The sequence below is a fragment of the Acinonyx jubatus genome, chromosome A1, assembly GCF_027475565.1.
Source record: "Acinonyx jubatus isolate Ajub_Pintada_27869175 chromosome A1, VMU_Ajub_asm_v1.0, whole genome shotgun sequence".
NCBI classification, from domain to species: domain Eukaryota; kingdom Metazoa; phylum Chordata; class Mammalia; order Carnivora; family Felidae; genus Acinonyx; species Acinonyx jubatus.
This window is the reverse complement of record NC_069380.1, coordinates 153,667,340-153,683,396: the sequence shown is the minus strand read 5'-3', so window position 1 is coordinate 153,683,396 and position 16,057 is coordinate 153,667,340. Positions and strand designations below refer to the sequence as shown.

General features: G+C 38.6%; 1 protein-coding gene across 7 annotated transcripts in view; it reads left to right on the top strand.

Annotated features, from left to right (window-relative positions):
* The window catches only part of FAM172A (family with sequence similarity 172 member A), a 424,698-nt gene extending 409,294 nt beyond the window's left edge, over positions 1-15,404 (top strand). For all 7 annotated transcript variants that reach the window (XM_027038012.2, XM_027037994.2, XM_015065295.3 and 4 more), the window contains one exon: positions 11,118-15,404. In XM_027038012.2, coding sequence (XP_026893813.1) covers positions 11,118-11,260 — 143 coding nt within the window. In that variant the 3' untranslated portion in view covers positions 11,261-15,404. The remainder of the gene's footprint in view (positions 1-11,117) is intronic.
* The last annotated feature ends 653 nt before the right edge of the window (positions 15,405-16,057 follow it).

The window sequence follows — 16,057 nt, the reverse complement described above, 5'->3', positions numbered from 1 at the left end:
TTGGTTGGCGGACTCAGTATTGTAAACATATCCGTTCTTACTAAATTGGCCTATAATCTTTAGTACAATTCCAAATAATTTAAGTGACATGAGCAATCTACAATAGCTACTTTACTGTCTCCTCCTTCCTCTCTGCCTCCTTCCTCCTTTCACTGGCTGCAAAGAAAACATGTCTGCTTTTGAAAATTGACAAAGCAATACAAAATAATGGTGTGGTTACAAAAGTTCATATAATGGTTTATCTATGTATTCAGAATACCAGTAGCATTTTGCTTTCCAAATTCGTAAGTTTTTATGCCATGATCTTCTGTTTACCTCCCTTTCCTTAATTTCAAAATGGGAATAATCATCAAGATAGTGCAAAACCCACAGAAAAGGTTTATGATTCTGTGCTTTATTACATTTAACAGTATTTAGTAAGCATCAGTTTTCTGGTGAATTCTGTCCCAGACAGCTGTTTATATAGCAAACATCTATGATGTTTATATAGCAAACAACTATGATTTCTGGAATAAAGTGTTTTGAAGCATTAGCACCCCCACCAAAAGATTTGGAGATAAAGCAAGGTATTTTTCATACATAAAACAACTAGTTAAGCAGAATGGGTGTATGATAATACAATATACACTACATACAAAGTGCTGAAACATGAAAGAAAGGGAGTAGTTGGTATGGGGTAAGCAAACCAAAGAAAGCTTATTAAGGGAAGTAAATATTGAATTGGATGTTAAAGCAATCAGACATACATCTTCTGAATTTTTTTTCTATTCCAGTGTTTTACTGAATCATACATATTCACTATATTATGGTAAAATGTCTCTGTACCTTTGGCTTCTCACATCTCTCTATAGATTTCTTACTTGTGAAAGGAAACTGTTGGGGTAAAATTTTATCTAGGGTCCTTTCCATGTCTTTACTATTTTATATTTGGTATGTTTCTATCTGCATCTAAATTTAGACCAAACCAACTGCATCTTGGGAATAGAAGCTCTTGAACAATCACAGTTAAAGTTTTTCTGAGAGTTCTTAGTTCTGACTTCTAAACCTCTTTTGATGCTAGAAAATTGTATTTACTAGATAAGTACAACATTTTAGCTAAAGAGATCTGGAAGATACTTTGAGTATTTGTCATTGCTTATCAACTAGTTGCTTAATGGACTGTGGATCATCACCTCACCAGTTTTTTGGAGAAAGCAAGAAAAACATTCTACTTACTCCCTTCAGCTTTAGTTATAGAGTCTCCAACTGTCATTATATTCCAATTTTAGAGGAATTTACTTCTTAACTCCAAAAGCTAACATATTCTTCAACATAAGGTGTATTTATCAGTCTGCATTTAAAATGAGTAAAGTTTGACCATTGACTCATCAAAAACCTTACAATGCTAATTTCTTCTCTGGCCAGACTTCGAAATCACAGACATGATAGGGGATACTAATAGAAGAACTGAGAAACAAACTCAGAAAAGAAGACTAAAGCCAGAGAATGGAGGGCTTTAAAGCATATTAAAGAATTTCTACTTGATTTCTTAGATTATGGAGAGCTATCAGATAAGTGAGAAGTAAGGGAGAGAGGATTCATTTTCAGAAATGCCAAACAGGGGCGCCTGGGTGGCTCAGTCATTAAGTGTCCAACTCTTGGTTTCAGCTCAGGTCACGATCTCATGATTTTGTGGGCTCAAGCCCTCAGTCTTGGGATTCTGTCTCTCGCTCTCTGCCCCTCCTTCACTGGCACTGTCTCTGTCTCTCTCAAAATAAATGAATACATTTTAAAAAAAGAAAAAGGAAAAACAAATACCAAATGAAAGCTGTGCTGTGTAGTTAACAGTAGGTTTACAACCTATTGGAAATTTGTACAACACCACATACACACAATGGAGTCCCAAACCTTTAGACAATTCATTTCCCGGTTCTTCTTCCTCTCTCTATTTCTCGGGCTTATTTTCACAAGCTTTGCAATGAGCAAGCACCAAAGAAAGGGAGGACAAACTGAAAGTCTCTGCGTCACCTCGGAGAATGTACATTTGTTCCAGTCAGACCACTTTTTGCCTTACATGGGCATGGGTGATGTCCAGTTAAGGCTGTAACCTCTATCGTACTCAGCCAATAAGGAATCAGGGAAGGGACTTGCACACTAGGAGATAAATTGCCTGCTGTAACTACCATCAGACACCTGCTCTTGCAAGAACATTGATTAAAGCCTCTGGGTAGGTGGGCTTATTTCTCACAGGTATTTTTGAACAGAGAAAGAAGCATATGACACAAATGATACTTTAGAATTTTTCATCTGGTAGTAAAAGGGGTACAAGGTAAAGGAGGAGAGGCTGAAAGCAATGAAATGAGTTAGGAGGAAGTTCCTGGATTCTAAATGACAGGTCATTAAATCTAGAATGATAACCGAGGGATTAGAAAGGGAGAAAGAGATGGCAAAACCTTTTTGCCTAGGTGTAATTTTCAAGATTTGGTAACTGATTGGATCAGGAGGCCACAAACAAGGGAGGAGAAAAATCAAAGATGGCTGAGAGGCATTCAGCTGGAGTAGTTAAGAGAATGTTGTGTCCATTCATAGAAATGAAGAACTCAGTGGAAAAACCCGCCTGGAGAGTAAGCCCAACAGTTTCCTCTGGACTGCTTGCAGAAATGGAATGCTGTGACAGCATATTCCCCATCCCAGTACCTTGCCATCACACACTGCAGTGCTTCCAAGGACTGAGAAATCAGAAGTATCAGCGTAACTCACAAAAGTAAATTGTTAGGAAAATGCTTTGCCTAGTTCAACTCCATTTTTTATTCACTACTTGGAAATATTATTTTATTAGTCTCTCAACTCTTACTGCATATTACTTTTACTGTATCATTAATGTATTTATGTGAACTAGCAGTAAACAGATTTTATACTCTGAAGTGTGTAGAATAGTGAGCCCCAGAGAATGCTCTAGACATGGGTGGAGTCCATAAATACAATCAGGAAGGGTTAAATCCTTCATTCTAACTTCCCATAATCCACTCACCATTCACCAGATACCATCCTGTATTGTTTTTTAAATACAAGTCAGATTTTATTTCTCCTCTGCTCACAACTCTGCCAACAGCTCTTTCACTGCACTTGGAATAAAATCCAAACCTTTCACTACGGCCTTCCATACCTCATATAGCTTGGAGGCTGCCCACCTCCAAGTCATCTTCTGCTGCTTCCTCCTCACCCACAGTGCTCCAGCGTTTCCATTCCTCAATTGTGACAAGTTCTTTTCTCCTCAGAGAGCCCTTGAGTTCCTCCACAACTCTGCCTGCTGCATTCTGCCCCCAGACATTCATCTGGCTCCTTCTTGCCATTCAGGTCTCAAGTCAGAAGTCTTCACCGAGTCTAAATTGATGACCATCTCTCTTTGTCCTGCTACATCTTCCTCCCTCATCGTCTTCACATCCCAGCGCTGTTTTCTTCACAGTCTGAAGTTTTCTAACTGTCTGAAGTTAACATGTTCAAAATTAGCATGTTCGCTGGTTTCCTTGTTTATTGCGTGTCATCCACTCTAGCATGTATGCAACAAGAGTGGAGCCCGTATATATCTTGCTCACCAGTGCATCCTCAGCCCCAAGCAATAGTGCCTGGCATACAATAAATACATGTATGAATGTATAAATTAATCATAGAACCTCTAGAAAAACTATCTGCCCACAAAACATATCATTTAGAGTAGAGTCCACAATGGAGAGAGGAAGATCACAAAAGATCTGGATATTTGAATTAGTAAATGTTTGTGTTTGATTTGGTTTTGAAATAAGGATAGTCTGTTGCAGTTCATCTCTCTCTCCCTCCCTTCCTCCTCTCTCCCCAACTCCTCTCCTTCCCTTAATACACAGAGTCAAACTAGCATCCCTAAGTTATGGATACCTATCTCTAGTAACAGAGAAGCCAGGAGAAAGAGAAGCCTGACAAGATAGATACCTGTCAAGTTGTACCAGTCTTCTCAGGCAACACTATTTTAGAATGGAGCCTAGTAAAGCTCTTCCTGATGATTGTGTTGGGAATAGGATTAGGAACCTATATTTACGGAAATAACTATTTTTTAGTTCTTTAAATTCCCTTATTCAGGGCTCTGTCCTCTTGCTATCCTTTGGTAAAGTTACTGTGGAAAATGACAAAGGGAAACTGGAAAAAGGGAGCATTTGCCCATCTTGGCTCAAATTTTAAAGGGAAACAGTATCCCTGGAGGCCAGGCCTTGTGGCAACATTAGGAGTAGTATGTGACACAAGAATAAAAACCGAAGAAAGCACTTCTAAACCAGTTGTTGGAATTTGATAGGCAATGGAAGCAATAAAAATGCATCCATTTTTCATTGATTAGGAGGTCGATTAGAGAGGTCTTCCAGGTTCAATGTCAGAGACCCACACCTACTGTAGGCTGTCTACTCTGCCTAAGAATAAGTTTACTTCCCAGAGTTGTCTCCCTGGGTCTTAAGATGCCTTATGCCCTGCATACCCACCCCCAGTCCCCCTTCTGTAGATGAGAGATGTAGAAAAGAAGCTGGAGGAAAGGACAGGATGCCAAAAGATTCAAATGACCCAAAGATTTCTACCCCTGAGTTTACATCTTTGTTTCTGCCTGTCTCTTATTTCTGGTCAAGCTTGACAACCGGCCTTCGGGTCTCAACAATTTCAGCCTTAACCAGCATTGCATTTTTCATGCAATGGAAAGAGATTTGCCTATTTCTTACACAAGTAATTTAACAAGGCAATGCAGCATGTCTACTAAGCTGCTCTTGGCATTTCCGGTGCACAGTCCCAGTGAATAGCCCACCCCACTCCACTTACCACCCCCACAGTGACTGAGTCTCACACTTGTGCCTTCTAACTTGAGAGTCTCTGTTAGGAGCCCTTCTCTGCTCAAATATTTTTTTTTTTTTTAAATGATGTTCTCCTTAGAAGCTCTAGAATTCATTTTAAAATGAATTTTAGTAGTTATATTTTATTTCTTTTTAGAAGGCACATTATTTTTCAGTGCTCTAGTATTTCTCTAATTCTTTATAACTGTCTAAAAATAACTGCTGGTAAGCTTATAAGTTCATTAGTTAATCCCAGTGGGACTCAATAATGCATATTACAGACCTCTTGATTTTTATAAATTAGATTTGCTCAAGAATTCCCTTACCTGTTATTATCAACATAGCTATATTGACAGGGTCCTCATTACTTCCTAATTGCCCATATTTCTTTTTTCTTGTTAAAGATCAATTTTTAAAATCAAGCCTTGTCATTTTGAAAGTATCATAGACACGTTATCCTGTTAATATTAATGTTTCATATCTTGCTAGGTTTTTCCCCCTTTATTATAGGAAACAAAATTTATTCATTACCTTTTGCTTTAAAAATAAAGTATATTTTTGTAGTGGGAAGGGTGATTGGAGAATATCAGTGAGAAGGTAGGAGGGTAGGGGCACGTGCTAGTTTCCCTCACCCTAAAACAAAGACATAAAAATTATATTTTGTATTCAGAAGTCACTCTGTCAACAGTTCTATTCCCTATGCTAAACCAGACCAGAAAATGTAAATAATGCATAGATTGTTGAAGTTATTCCATGACCTTTTGGTCTAGGGCCATGTAAAATAAGGTGACTAGCAATAATTAGAATAGCAAGTAGCTGACCAAGAAATTCTTCTAAATTATCTCTTTGGTGAGAACTTAGACTGTCCATCATTATACTAGTAAACCTCTTCTCTGGCTCACAAATTTGATGTGTGTGTTATGTGTGTCTGCACACGCATGCATCTCTGCGTGTGTGTATGTGTGTAATATCACTTGAAGAGTGATTATTTGCTTTCCCAGACATTTCTTCACTTTATTAAAAGATTTGTTGAGGAGGTAAATAACCCACTTCTTCCTTTAAAGAAATTCTATTTACAGAAATTATATTTACATATAAGTTTTTAAGACATCTACTGCATAAAATGAGGTACAGCTTCAGACTAGTCTACATCTGCCAAAGTAAACATCAGGATTTTGGCTGCTAACTCACTAGCATATTTTGGCATGGTTTTTGCCCAAAAAATATAAGCACCAAGATCAAGTGAAGAGGAGTGTGGACAAGGCAGACTTGTAAGAAACACTTGGATTGAAGTCATCACAGGAAGAAGTAAAGGGAATAGACAAGACAGAAGAAACAGCAATGTTTTCTTCTCTCTTACCCTATTCTTTGAGCATTCCACTCTCAGTGCTATTTCCAACCATTTTTTTGTTGTTGTTTAATTTCTAAATGCTATTATATAAATGTAGCCTTCCTCTTTCTCAGTTCCATGGCAAGATACCTTTTTAAAATACATAGTCTTTGGGGAAAACAAATGACACATTTTAGCAATTTGATCTTTCTCATATGATTTACAGTCTCATACTTCATACTTAAAGTTTCTAATCCTTTTGACCATTTGTGCTATCATTACCACTTTGAAATTTGCTACAGTTTATTTTTTAAAACAAGTGATAAGTAAAGGATAAATAATCATCTAGTATTTTATGGGCGATCCCCTGCTCCCTGCCTTTTGGTTCTTTACCAGTGAATAAGATCATTGACAAACAGTATTTATGGAAGAAACATTAAGAGAAATAACAGGCATTTTCTACTCTGTATAGGATAAAAGAGATAGCTAGAGTAGGGCTCAGATTATAGGGAAAATTATTCTCTAATATAATAAAAAAAAGAATTAACTGTTCATTTTTATTTAAGCTGACACTTGATCATTTAAATACCTCCTATTAAAACAAATCTTATGCAGTGCTTTTATTGTCTTGATATGAATTCTAAAGATAACACGATCCACCTACTTCTAAGATTGCTAAATTATTATAATGCTTTAGTTAACATATAGAAGGAATAAAAGAAAAGTAACTCATAATAAAAATAATACCCACATCAACATTTAAAGTGCCCTAGAAAATATACATAAGAAGGCATGATATAGTAGTCAGATACTTAGTCCTGTACATAAAATCACCATGGATTCAACAGCTACAAATGCAGGCTGATGCAGGTGTGTTTATTGACAGCTCAACTTTCATGGGCAGTGATGCCATCAGGGATGAGATTTTTCTCATATGGTAAACCACTCTTGGTAATTGTATAAACCACTCTTGGTTATTAATATTCTGAACAACGTAAAGTATAAAATCCCTTCAATTTACATGGTAGTTGGATTCCTGGAAAATTCTGTATATGTTAAAATGATGCCAAAAGTACTTTGAGATTATTTGTTAAACACATCTAAATTCTGAGCCCATATAATTATAAACAGGGTTTTTAACTACATGAATAGCTGGCGGAACATTTGAAAACCATGTGGGATACAAAACAATCCTTCATCGTGCTCTACTACTGCCCTGCAAACTGTAGGATTTCCACCATCTCTGGCGCCTTCTGCTAAATGCCAATAGTTCTTTCCAATCATCTTGACCACCAGAAATACCCCTACACATTTCCAAAATGCCCCAGAGACCATTGCCATGCCCACTAAGAATCACTTATTGGGACTGAACAAAGGCCCATTTTTGCCATGAAGCACTGGGAACCAGTACGTTTTATTTTGATACTGAATTGATTCTATGGATTAGAAAACTGAGTTTGCCCCAAAGGTGAATTATCCGGAAAGAACAAGCCTGCCAATCCAAAAAGATACAAAAATCACTCCCTGAGAACGTGGCAGGTATTTAACATGGAAACCCTTTATTCTCTACATTGTGGGAACCCCTCTAGATGATGTAAAGGGGGTCTGAAAAATGGAAAGTAGTTCGTAGTCCCTAAAAAGATGAGGTTTTGATTAGGGTAAAGTTGTGATAGAGATGAGACCATGGTTATACATAATGTTGTCACTGCAAAATGGAATAATTTTCCATATTACCCACACATCACTGCAGCTTATCAATAAGTGGCTCCTTTTTTGATTGGCCTAAAATTTCCACTTTTATATCCTTTTATGTATAGATAATGTAATGGCCCAGTGTTTCTGTCCTCATGTAGTTTGCCTAAAGTAGTGTATTTTTTAGCTACTGGAAAGCTGCTCTCAAAAGTTTCCGTTTTCTAAGCATTCTATAGGTAGATATTCATATTAATTTATAAATATTTTCATTGAACTTTGGCTCAGACCTTTCGAAAATGGTCTCCAAACGTGTTCGTGAAATGTGTATATGCAGCCCCAGATGGATATGCAATTACCTAACTTGCAAATGTTATTTTAAAAAAATTATTAAAAACCTCCTTTGATAATTTTTGAAAAGAAAGCCATTTTTATATAAAATATTCATGTTACTACTCCTTATTTTAGGGAGACTTCTCCCTCCCCCACTCTATTGTCTGTAATTCAGTTTCTACCCCACTTCACTTATTACCTTCACTCCTAGCAATTTCCCTTCCACTGACAGAGCACATACTCTCATAATTTATACTCTTAAATTGCAAGGGTGAATGTTGAGAGCCAGTGCAGGTACTCAGTTAACTCAGGGATTTTTGGTCTTTTCAGCCCAGGACTAGTCAAGCAGATAGTCATCATAAGCTAAAACTAAAAAGCCTTTGTAGTCATTTTATCACCAGGGAAATTTGTTCATCCTTCAGAAAGATTGTCACCAGGAAAGAAAAAATAAAGGAGTTAAATTGCTTCAGACCATTGACTCCTTAGGTCCCTCTAGATTCATAGATTGAATTGGTTTTCATGGGGTGGGAGGAATTATGAGAAGAATTCCCTGAGAAAGCTCACAAATTGATCATAGCCTTGGTAACACTACTAAGTGTAAGTGTGATCACTATGGAGGAAATGCCAAATGAGGCTGGAAGCATGGGAAATGAGAAGGAAAAGAAGACAATTAACACCTTTTTTTTTTCTTTCTTTCTTATTGTATTTGGAAATGGGTGTTGCCATGTAGTGTGCATCTTCAAAAGACAGGAATACAATTGATTTTAAAGTATTTTATCATTGTAAGTGCAATTAGTTATTACTGAAGTGAAACTAGATCCGCAAGCACTGTAGAAATAGGAACAGGTATTGCATAAACCTATCCAGAAACTAGGCCCTCTCTCGATAGACCCACAAAATATTACTTCAAGTAGGTATGTCTGAGCATATCTAGAATGACTTACTACTTGGGTTTAGAGAATATAAATGCCTTCCAAATTCAAAAGAATTCTTTAAGATTGTCATAAGAATAAATCAGTGAGAATTACAATGATAAATATCTAGATGTTATGTATGTTTTAAGGAACTTGAAAGTTTATATATCTTTGATGCAGCCAGGCATATATACATACATATACACACATACATACATATATATACACATACATTTTCCCCCCAAGAATTCTATTAAGACTTGTCAAATTCAAGTCAGGCACTTTAGGTTATGCCAAAATAACCTATACTCATTTCTCTCTCCCATTGAATAACATTGAATTTTGCCAAAAATGTGTAAGCAAACAAGAAATGACCTCATTTTTGTTATCTGAATACAGTAGTGTTGGAGGATATTTTTCAAGGATATGACTTAAATAGTGGATCTAAGTTCCCAGTGCCAGTTCATAAAGCCAAATTGCAGAGGATAAGAGGATAGAGACCATCCTTGTGAGGGCACCTCTAAAGACAGGGGTTCTCTAGTAGGGCCAGTTCCCGTATCTAAGTCCCATGCACAGACTGTAGCTTTCTGCTCTCTGGTCGACTGCAGCCATAGCATCCTTATTGTTGTAACTCCCAGATTGTGATACTGTCACAAAACTGTTGCTAGGCAACAAATGTGGTTACCAGGTCTCAGCGAATAGCTGAAGGGGAAAGCAAAGTGTTGCACCATTGTAGAGTAACCATAGCAATGACCTACTATTACAGACTAAAGAATTATCATTAACAATGTTAAAGTATCAGACAGAGGCCCTGAATCCCAAGACTTCCAGGCAGTGTCTCTCTGCATAATTGAGTGATCTAGGAAGAGATTTCAACTGTTTCAAAGCTGTTCACTCATTTCTATGCTAGGAGTCTTTGCTGTTATTATTTTTATTTTTGTAATTAAACAAATGGTTGTTATGAAGAGGCTGGTGAAATGAAACGTTATCACAAGGAGTCGAAACAGATTTATATCCTCATTTGTTCTTATGTCTACATCATGTTAGTTTTTGCCTGTGTTAAACTGAAGGTAGGTTTGATTTGAAAAACACATTAGTATCAAATTGAAGCCACAAAAAAAGCTGTAGTAAAATAACCCAGTAAAGTGACAAACTAAACTTGTATTTTCTAAGTCGAATTCCTCCCGACAAAATAGAAGGCCTAGATGCTCTTTTTGTAGTCACTGCTTTTGAAACGCTTTTTTTTAGCTTTTCTAAAACTGTCCCCTAAAGTCTGTAAAAATGTAGCCTCCCAGGGCACTTCTAGGGATAGTCTCCTTTCAATCTGAACCTTCATGAAGCATCCCATGTAATTTGGTCGCAGTGACCTCCCTGAGACAAATTATGTCTAACGGCACAGCTTCCAAGAGAGGCAAGAAAATTCCGATTTATTTTATTCTCTTGGGTAGCAGAGAAACGTGGGTGCTCCGGGGTGGGCGAAGAAGCCGGGTCCCGCGCGCAGGAGAAACCAATCCCCGCGCGCGCCCGCGACCGCGCGCGCGCGCGCGCGCGCGGAGCCTGGGGAAGTGGGTGGTTTCGAGGCGGGAGAGGGAGTGGCCCTTCCCTCCGAGCGCCTCGATTGGCCCGGAGGGGCTGAGGCCCCGGGGCCGCCCGGCCGCGCCTCGGGCAACCCGCGGGGGGTGGCCCAGCCGCGTCCTCGCGTCGGGGGCGGGACGGGGCCTCGGGCCGGAGGCTGCGGAGGTCTCCGAGGGCCGCCCCGGGCGCCAGCTGCAGAGCAGCGGAGGAAGCAGACGTGGACAGTCCCGAGCCCTGGGGGCAAAGAGAGCCCTCGCGTACAGGTGTGGCCTGGAGAGGCCGCGTCCGGGCCTGGAGACGCGCTCCGGCTGGGGAGCGGGCGCAGGAGCTCGGGCCGGACGCGGGGGACGCGGGCTCCGAGGGCGGGGCTCGGGCTCCGGGAATGGCAGCCGGGCGGCCTGTGCCTTGTTACCGAGCGAGGCCGCCTCGTAACCGAATCTGTGTTTTTTGCAGGCACCGACCGTCACGAGCTAACTTCCTGGAAGAGCTTCCCGTCTATTTTCAAATTCTTTACCGAAGCCTCTGAGGCAAAGACCAGTTCCCTCAAGCCGGCTCTGACGCGGCGCTCCCACAGAATAAAGCACGAAGAGCTGTAAGAGGAGAACGAGCGAGACGGGGGAGGGGAAGCAAAGGCACCACACTCGAGCATGCATCCACACGTCTCCTAACTGCTTGTTGTCGGCGAGCAGACTCCCAGCCCCTCATTAGATTGTTTTCTTCCTAGAGCACAGGGTCGTGATATATACATCTAAATAGCGTTTTGCATTATTTCTAGATGAGTGCAACTGTCAAAGCAATATGGGTTCACTGGTCGCGCTTCCTGCGGGCTGAGCTCGGGCTACGCGCTGCCCGTCAGCGCGCAGATTAAGGCTGACAGCGCCCTGCCCGGCGCGGCCGGCGCGCTTCTAATTGCCCTGACGGAGCCCGCCCGGCACTGCGGGGCGAGCGGCGTCTGCGCGGTCCTACCGCCCGCTCCAGCGCAGCCGCTGCTTGCCCTGGCCCCCGGCCCCCCTCAATCATGTCCTTTTTTTTTTTTTTTTTTTTTTTTTTTTTCCGCCGAGTAGAAGCAAACTTTTATTCTAGATTTCAAACTTCCATTTTAAGTAGGTCTCTCCTAAGGGCCTCTTGAGCCTCTTTTTTTTTTTTTTAAAGGAAGTTTCCCCCACCTCATCCCCTCAGAAAAGCCAAATTTAAATTCAAAACGTGAATGCAGTGATGTGCTATGTAGTGTTGGGAGTGCAAAGTGTTCTCTAACAATCTATTTTCATTTCGAGACCAGAAGAAAAACTTTGCATAAGAATCTATGAAGTACCGATTACACTTTACCGCTGAAAGATGCTTGCCAGTTGAATAGGAGATTTTTACACAAGTCTCTAATTTCAGAAGACGTTGTTTAAACCGAAACATAAATGATGAGCAAATCTTTTAAGTGTGAAAGGTCCCATTTTCAGTGGAATTCCTAACTTTATCATTAGAATTGACTTTACTTTTTAAATGTGTATTGAGTGGCATTGTAATTTAGATCGCACACTTGTTTTGCTTTTTAAATCTTAATGTGGACAAAGTTTGCTGTTGTGGATAATCCTAACTAGAATGATCTATTCTGATTCATGGAGTTCGATCCTTTTAGGGATAGTATTTTATGGTCATCAGGTGAATGAATCTTGTCCTCTTTCGCCTTTTCCTTCAGAGAGGCTGAGTGGGGCTAAGATTATTTTTTTTTAGTTTTCTGCTCCAACGGAAGGGGAAAGACCTAGTGTGAAAGATTTTTTCCTCTCAATCCAACGACATAATTTTTAGTAGTCCACTTCCTCTGCAGGGTTTTGCCCTACAGTTTCAACAATTACTGTAATCCAGCTAATATCTGGCCAACACTGTGAAATATAGGAGGTAAAATAAGTTAAGATTTTGCTGACTTTTACATTCAAATATTAAATCTTAACATCAATTTTTAATTACTTGAATTTAGTTACTTAGTGAAGATTCTGTTTCTGGCAGATGAGGGTCTGAATTTAATATTTTTCATCCTTTTTTAAAGCGTATGCAACAATATGCCTGCCTTATTTAAGGACATGACAAATGTACCCAAAACGACTTAGAACTGTCTGACTTCTCAGAAAAAAGAACTTAAAATAACCACCTCATGGATAAAATGTCTTTATATTATGAACCGATTTCAGCAAGTTTTAAAACTGAAAATATCTGTGTTTGGTATGCATTAATTCGTTCTTATACTTTTAATGATGGCAAATCAAAATGATCTTCTTTCAGTGGTCATATATGCATATCTTTTGATATTATTTTAGCAGAAACATTGTAGGAGAAAACATCAAGACGTCATTTTATCCAACTCCTGGATAACTTAAAATGTATCACCTCAACAGTGTCCATCCAGCGTGTTGGTCTGCAGTCTTTTCTGTTTTAGAAGTAATGGTGAACTGTGTACAGTAATGGTACCTTCCTTTGAGAGGATATGAGAAGTGACGTGGATTGAATAATTATTCAAAGTGTTATAAACTGTGTGGTGTTTTCACTGTATGAAAGTACTCACAGGAGAGCTAGTCTTACTGCTTTTTTAAAAATCAACACTTGTACATTGCTAAATTTATGAAGCTTATGCACCTGAATTAGAGCAAAGTAAATATGCTCAGCTTATAAACTAAATCACTCCTGTCCCTTCTCTTCAGTTTTCTCACTTCTCTTTCTGAAAACTTTTACTTGCAACTAGAGTGAATCACTGTTTAATTGCCTTTAATACTTTAAAACTACTGGGTTGTTAGCCTTGTTTAACTGTCTATGGAGATCTATTTGCAAACTTAAGTTGTGCAAATGTAATTTCTCCTTTTGGATCTGTGCTGTAGCAACCCGGAGAGAGCTAGGCACACCAGCCGAGACCTCCGACTGATGAGTGATAAGATTCCTTGTAATGGAAGATTTTTTTAACCTGTTGATTATGTGTCTGTTGGTATAAATGTAGTAATATAATCCACCTCAATTTTCCTGGAGTAACAACAGTCAGTTGGTAGTAACACGCCTGCTTGGAGGCGACAAGTGTTAACAGTATTTCTGCTCTGATCCTCCCATTTTGGTTTCTTTAGACAGGTTTTTAGCAGAGTAGAGGTTGAAAGTTAGGATGTAGGCTTTTTTAAAAATTATATACTCAGTTCTTAGAGCAAATGGAATGGGAAGCAAGGAGTTGTTGATAAATCTGAGATTCAAAATAGTCCTATTAAAACTTCGAAGCCAGATACTGGCTTTAGAACTTTATAAAGGTATCTGACCATGTAGCCGGTAAAAGTTTTCATGGATATTTGAAGGGGGTGGGGGAATCTATTTGTAATAATAATTGTTCTTTTCTCAAGTTTCTGCCTTGTGCTTCGACCTGGATTGCATTATTGTTTATACAAAAAAAAAAAAAAAAAAGGAAAGCACAGGAGTTTCATATATATTATATATTTCTGTTTACCATTTTAAAATAAAAACAATTTTCCCAACAAGCCTCAGCGTATTCTTGCTCAGAAGTTCATCTATTCATGTATAGGGGTTAATAAAAGCAGAAACATAAAAAGAATGGTGGGACAGCATTCGTCAATATTTTAAACTGCATCGCTGCTTTTATTACTATTACTGTTGCTGTAAGGTAATATCCTAACTTAACTTGATCACTCACTATTTGGCTTGGACCTTTCACAAAGCTAACAGTTTTTAAGATGTTTGTTTTTAATATCTAAAATATCTCCTGAGCTACAAGGAAATCTGAAGCCATTGTTAAGCTATCATTTTATAAAATATACTTTAATATACTGTAAACAAATGTTTTCCAAAAACAGTCTAGTGACATTAAATTGCTCCCAAGTCCCTATATAAGTCCTTGGTGTATTATGTCTAATCTGAAAATATCCTGTTTACACATATTTTACAGCCTTCCTTTCTTTAAAACCTGTAACTCCTTTGAGAGAGTGTGAGTGACAAAATATGTTAACTGTATTATCAGGGCTAATAAGTTAAAAAATTTCTACACATTTCTCTGGATTACCTGGAGTCCCAATCCAAACACACGTGTCTCCGGTTACAATCATAGTTTTATAACTGTAAACTGACAGGTTTCTATAATCCTGGTTCACTTAAGAAAGATTACTATTACAGAAAGTCTAAAAATGTCTCAAAAACTTTCCCCATGCCATTATAGGGAAAAAATGTCTTTAAATAAATGTGAGACATTCTCATCTTTGAAATATGGGTGGCAAAAGAAAAACGATAATAATGGTGGTTATTTTATGATTACTTATTAGGGGCTGTAATAATATAAAATAAAAGACTCCAGGAGGTACTCCCTTTCAAAAATTGAATACTTTCCTTCCTTCCTTCCTTGTATAGAGTGACTGAGTGGGAGTCTCTTGAATTGTTCGTCTTCCTTTTATCTAATATTCTATTAATCTCCAAAAAGATCAGTTTGAGTCTGGGAAAGGGTTTTTAATCAACACTTCACAGAGTTTAAAGCTACCCTACCTAAAGCGTCAGCTTTGTTAGGCGGTTTTAGATTTAAAGTATTGCAACTGTCATGCACTGTACTAAAAGTAAAGAATGTACACCAAATGGAAGATGTTGAAAAGAGGGAAATAGCACAAAGTCGATTAACGGAGATTCGAGAATAGAAGTAGCCATCAAAGCATTCCAACGTTTATCTTGAAATCTATGTAGAGTTAAAAAAAAAAAAAAGCAACAATGATAGTTTTAAACCTCACACTTAGGAGGGATGAATGTTGATTTAATTGATTCATTTGGATCAATGTTTTTAAAGTTTCACACCACTGATCTTTCATGTAGTGATGTCTTTAGCAGTCAGTGGTCTGACATGAGCCTTCTCAGATTTCATCAGTGGGACTCTCCATGACATCTAAAATTATGCAACAGCCTGTGCAGTGGTAACTTTGGAATTGGGAGACCTCGATGCCAGAGAGCATGGTCATATTTAAGAACTCTTGTTAATGCTTAGCACAAAGGTTTTAGGGAGTGGTAATTGTAAATGAACCATAAAGGTTAAAGTGACCAAATACTATATAGTGGGCTTTAATTGCTAGATAGGAGAAAATCATCCTGAAAGTTTGACCATTAAGTGGATATCGTGCAGTGCCCAGTATTTTCCCCTTTAATGGAAAAACTGGAAAATGGAAATTTGACTTAACCCATGAGGCCTTCCAGGCAACTTTTCCCAGCCCTTTGCCTTGAGATTTGTGGAAAACATTTCACTATATTCTTTGTATTGTTGGGTTGAGTTCTGTTTGAAATATACATGAAACATGTTTCTAGAAAAATCTAGAGAGGCCCTTCATCTTTCTTTCTAGAGCATTCAGCTTTTCTTCCTTGGCTATTACATAGGGTAATATGGGAGA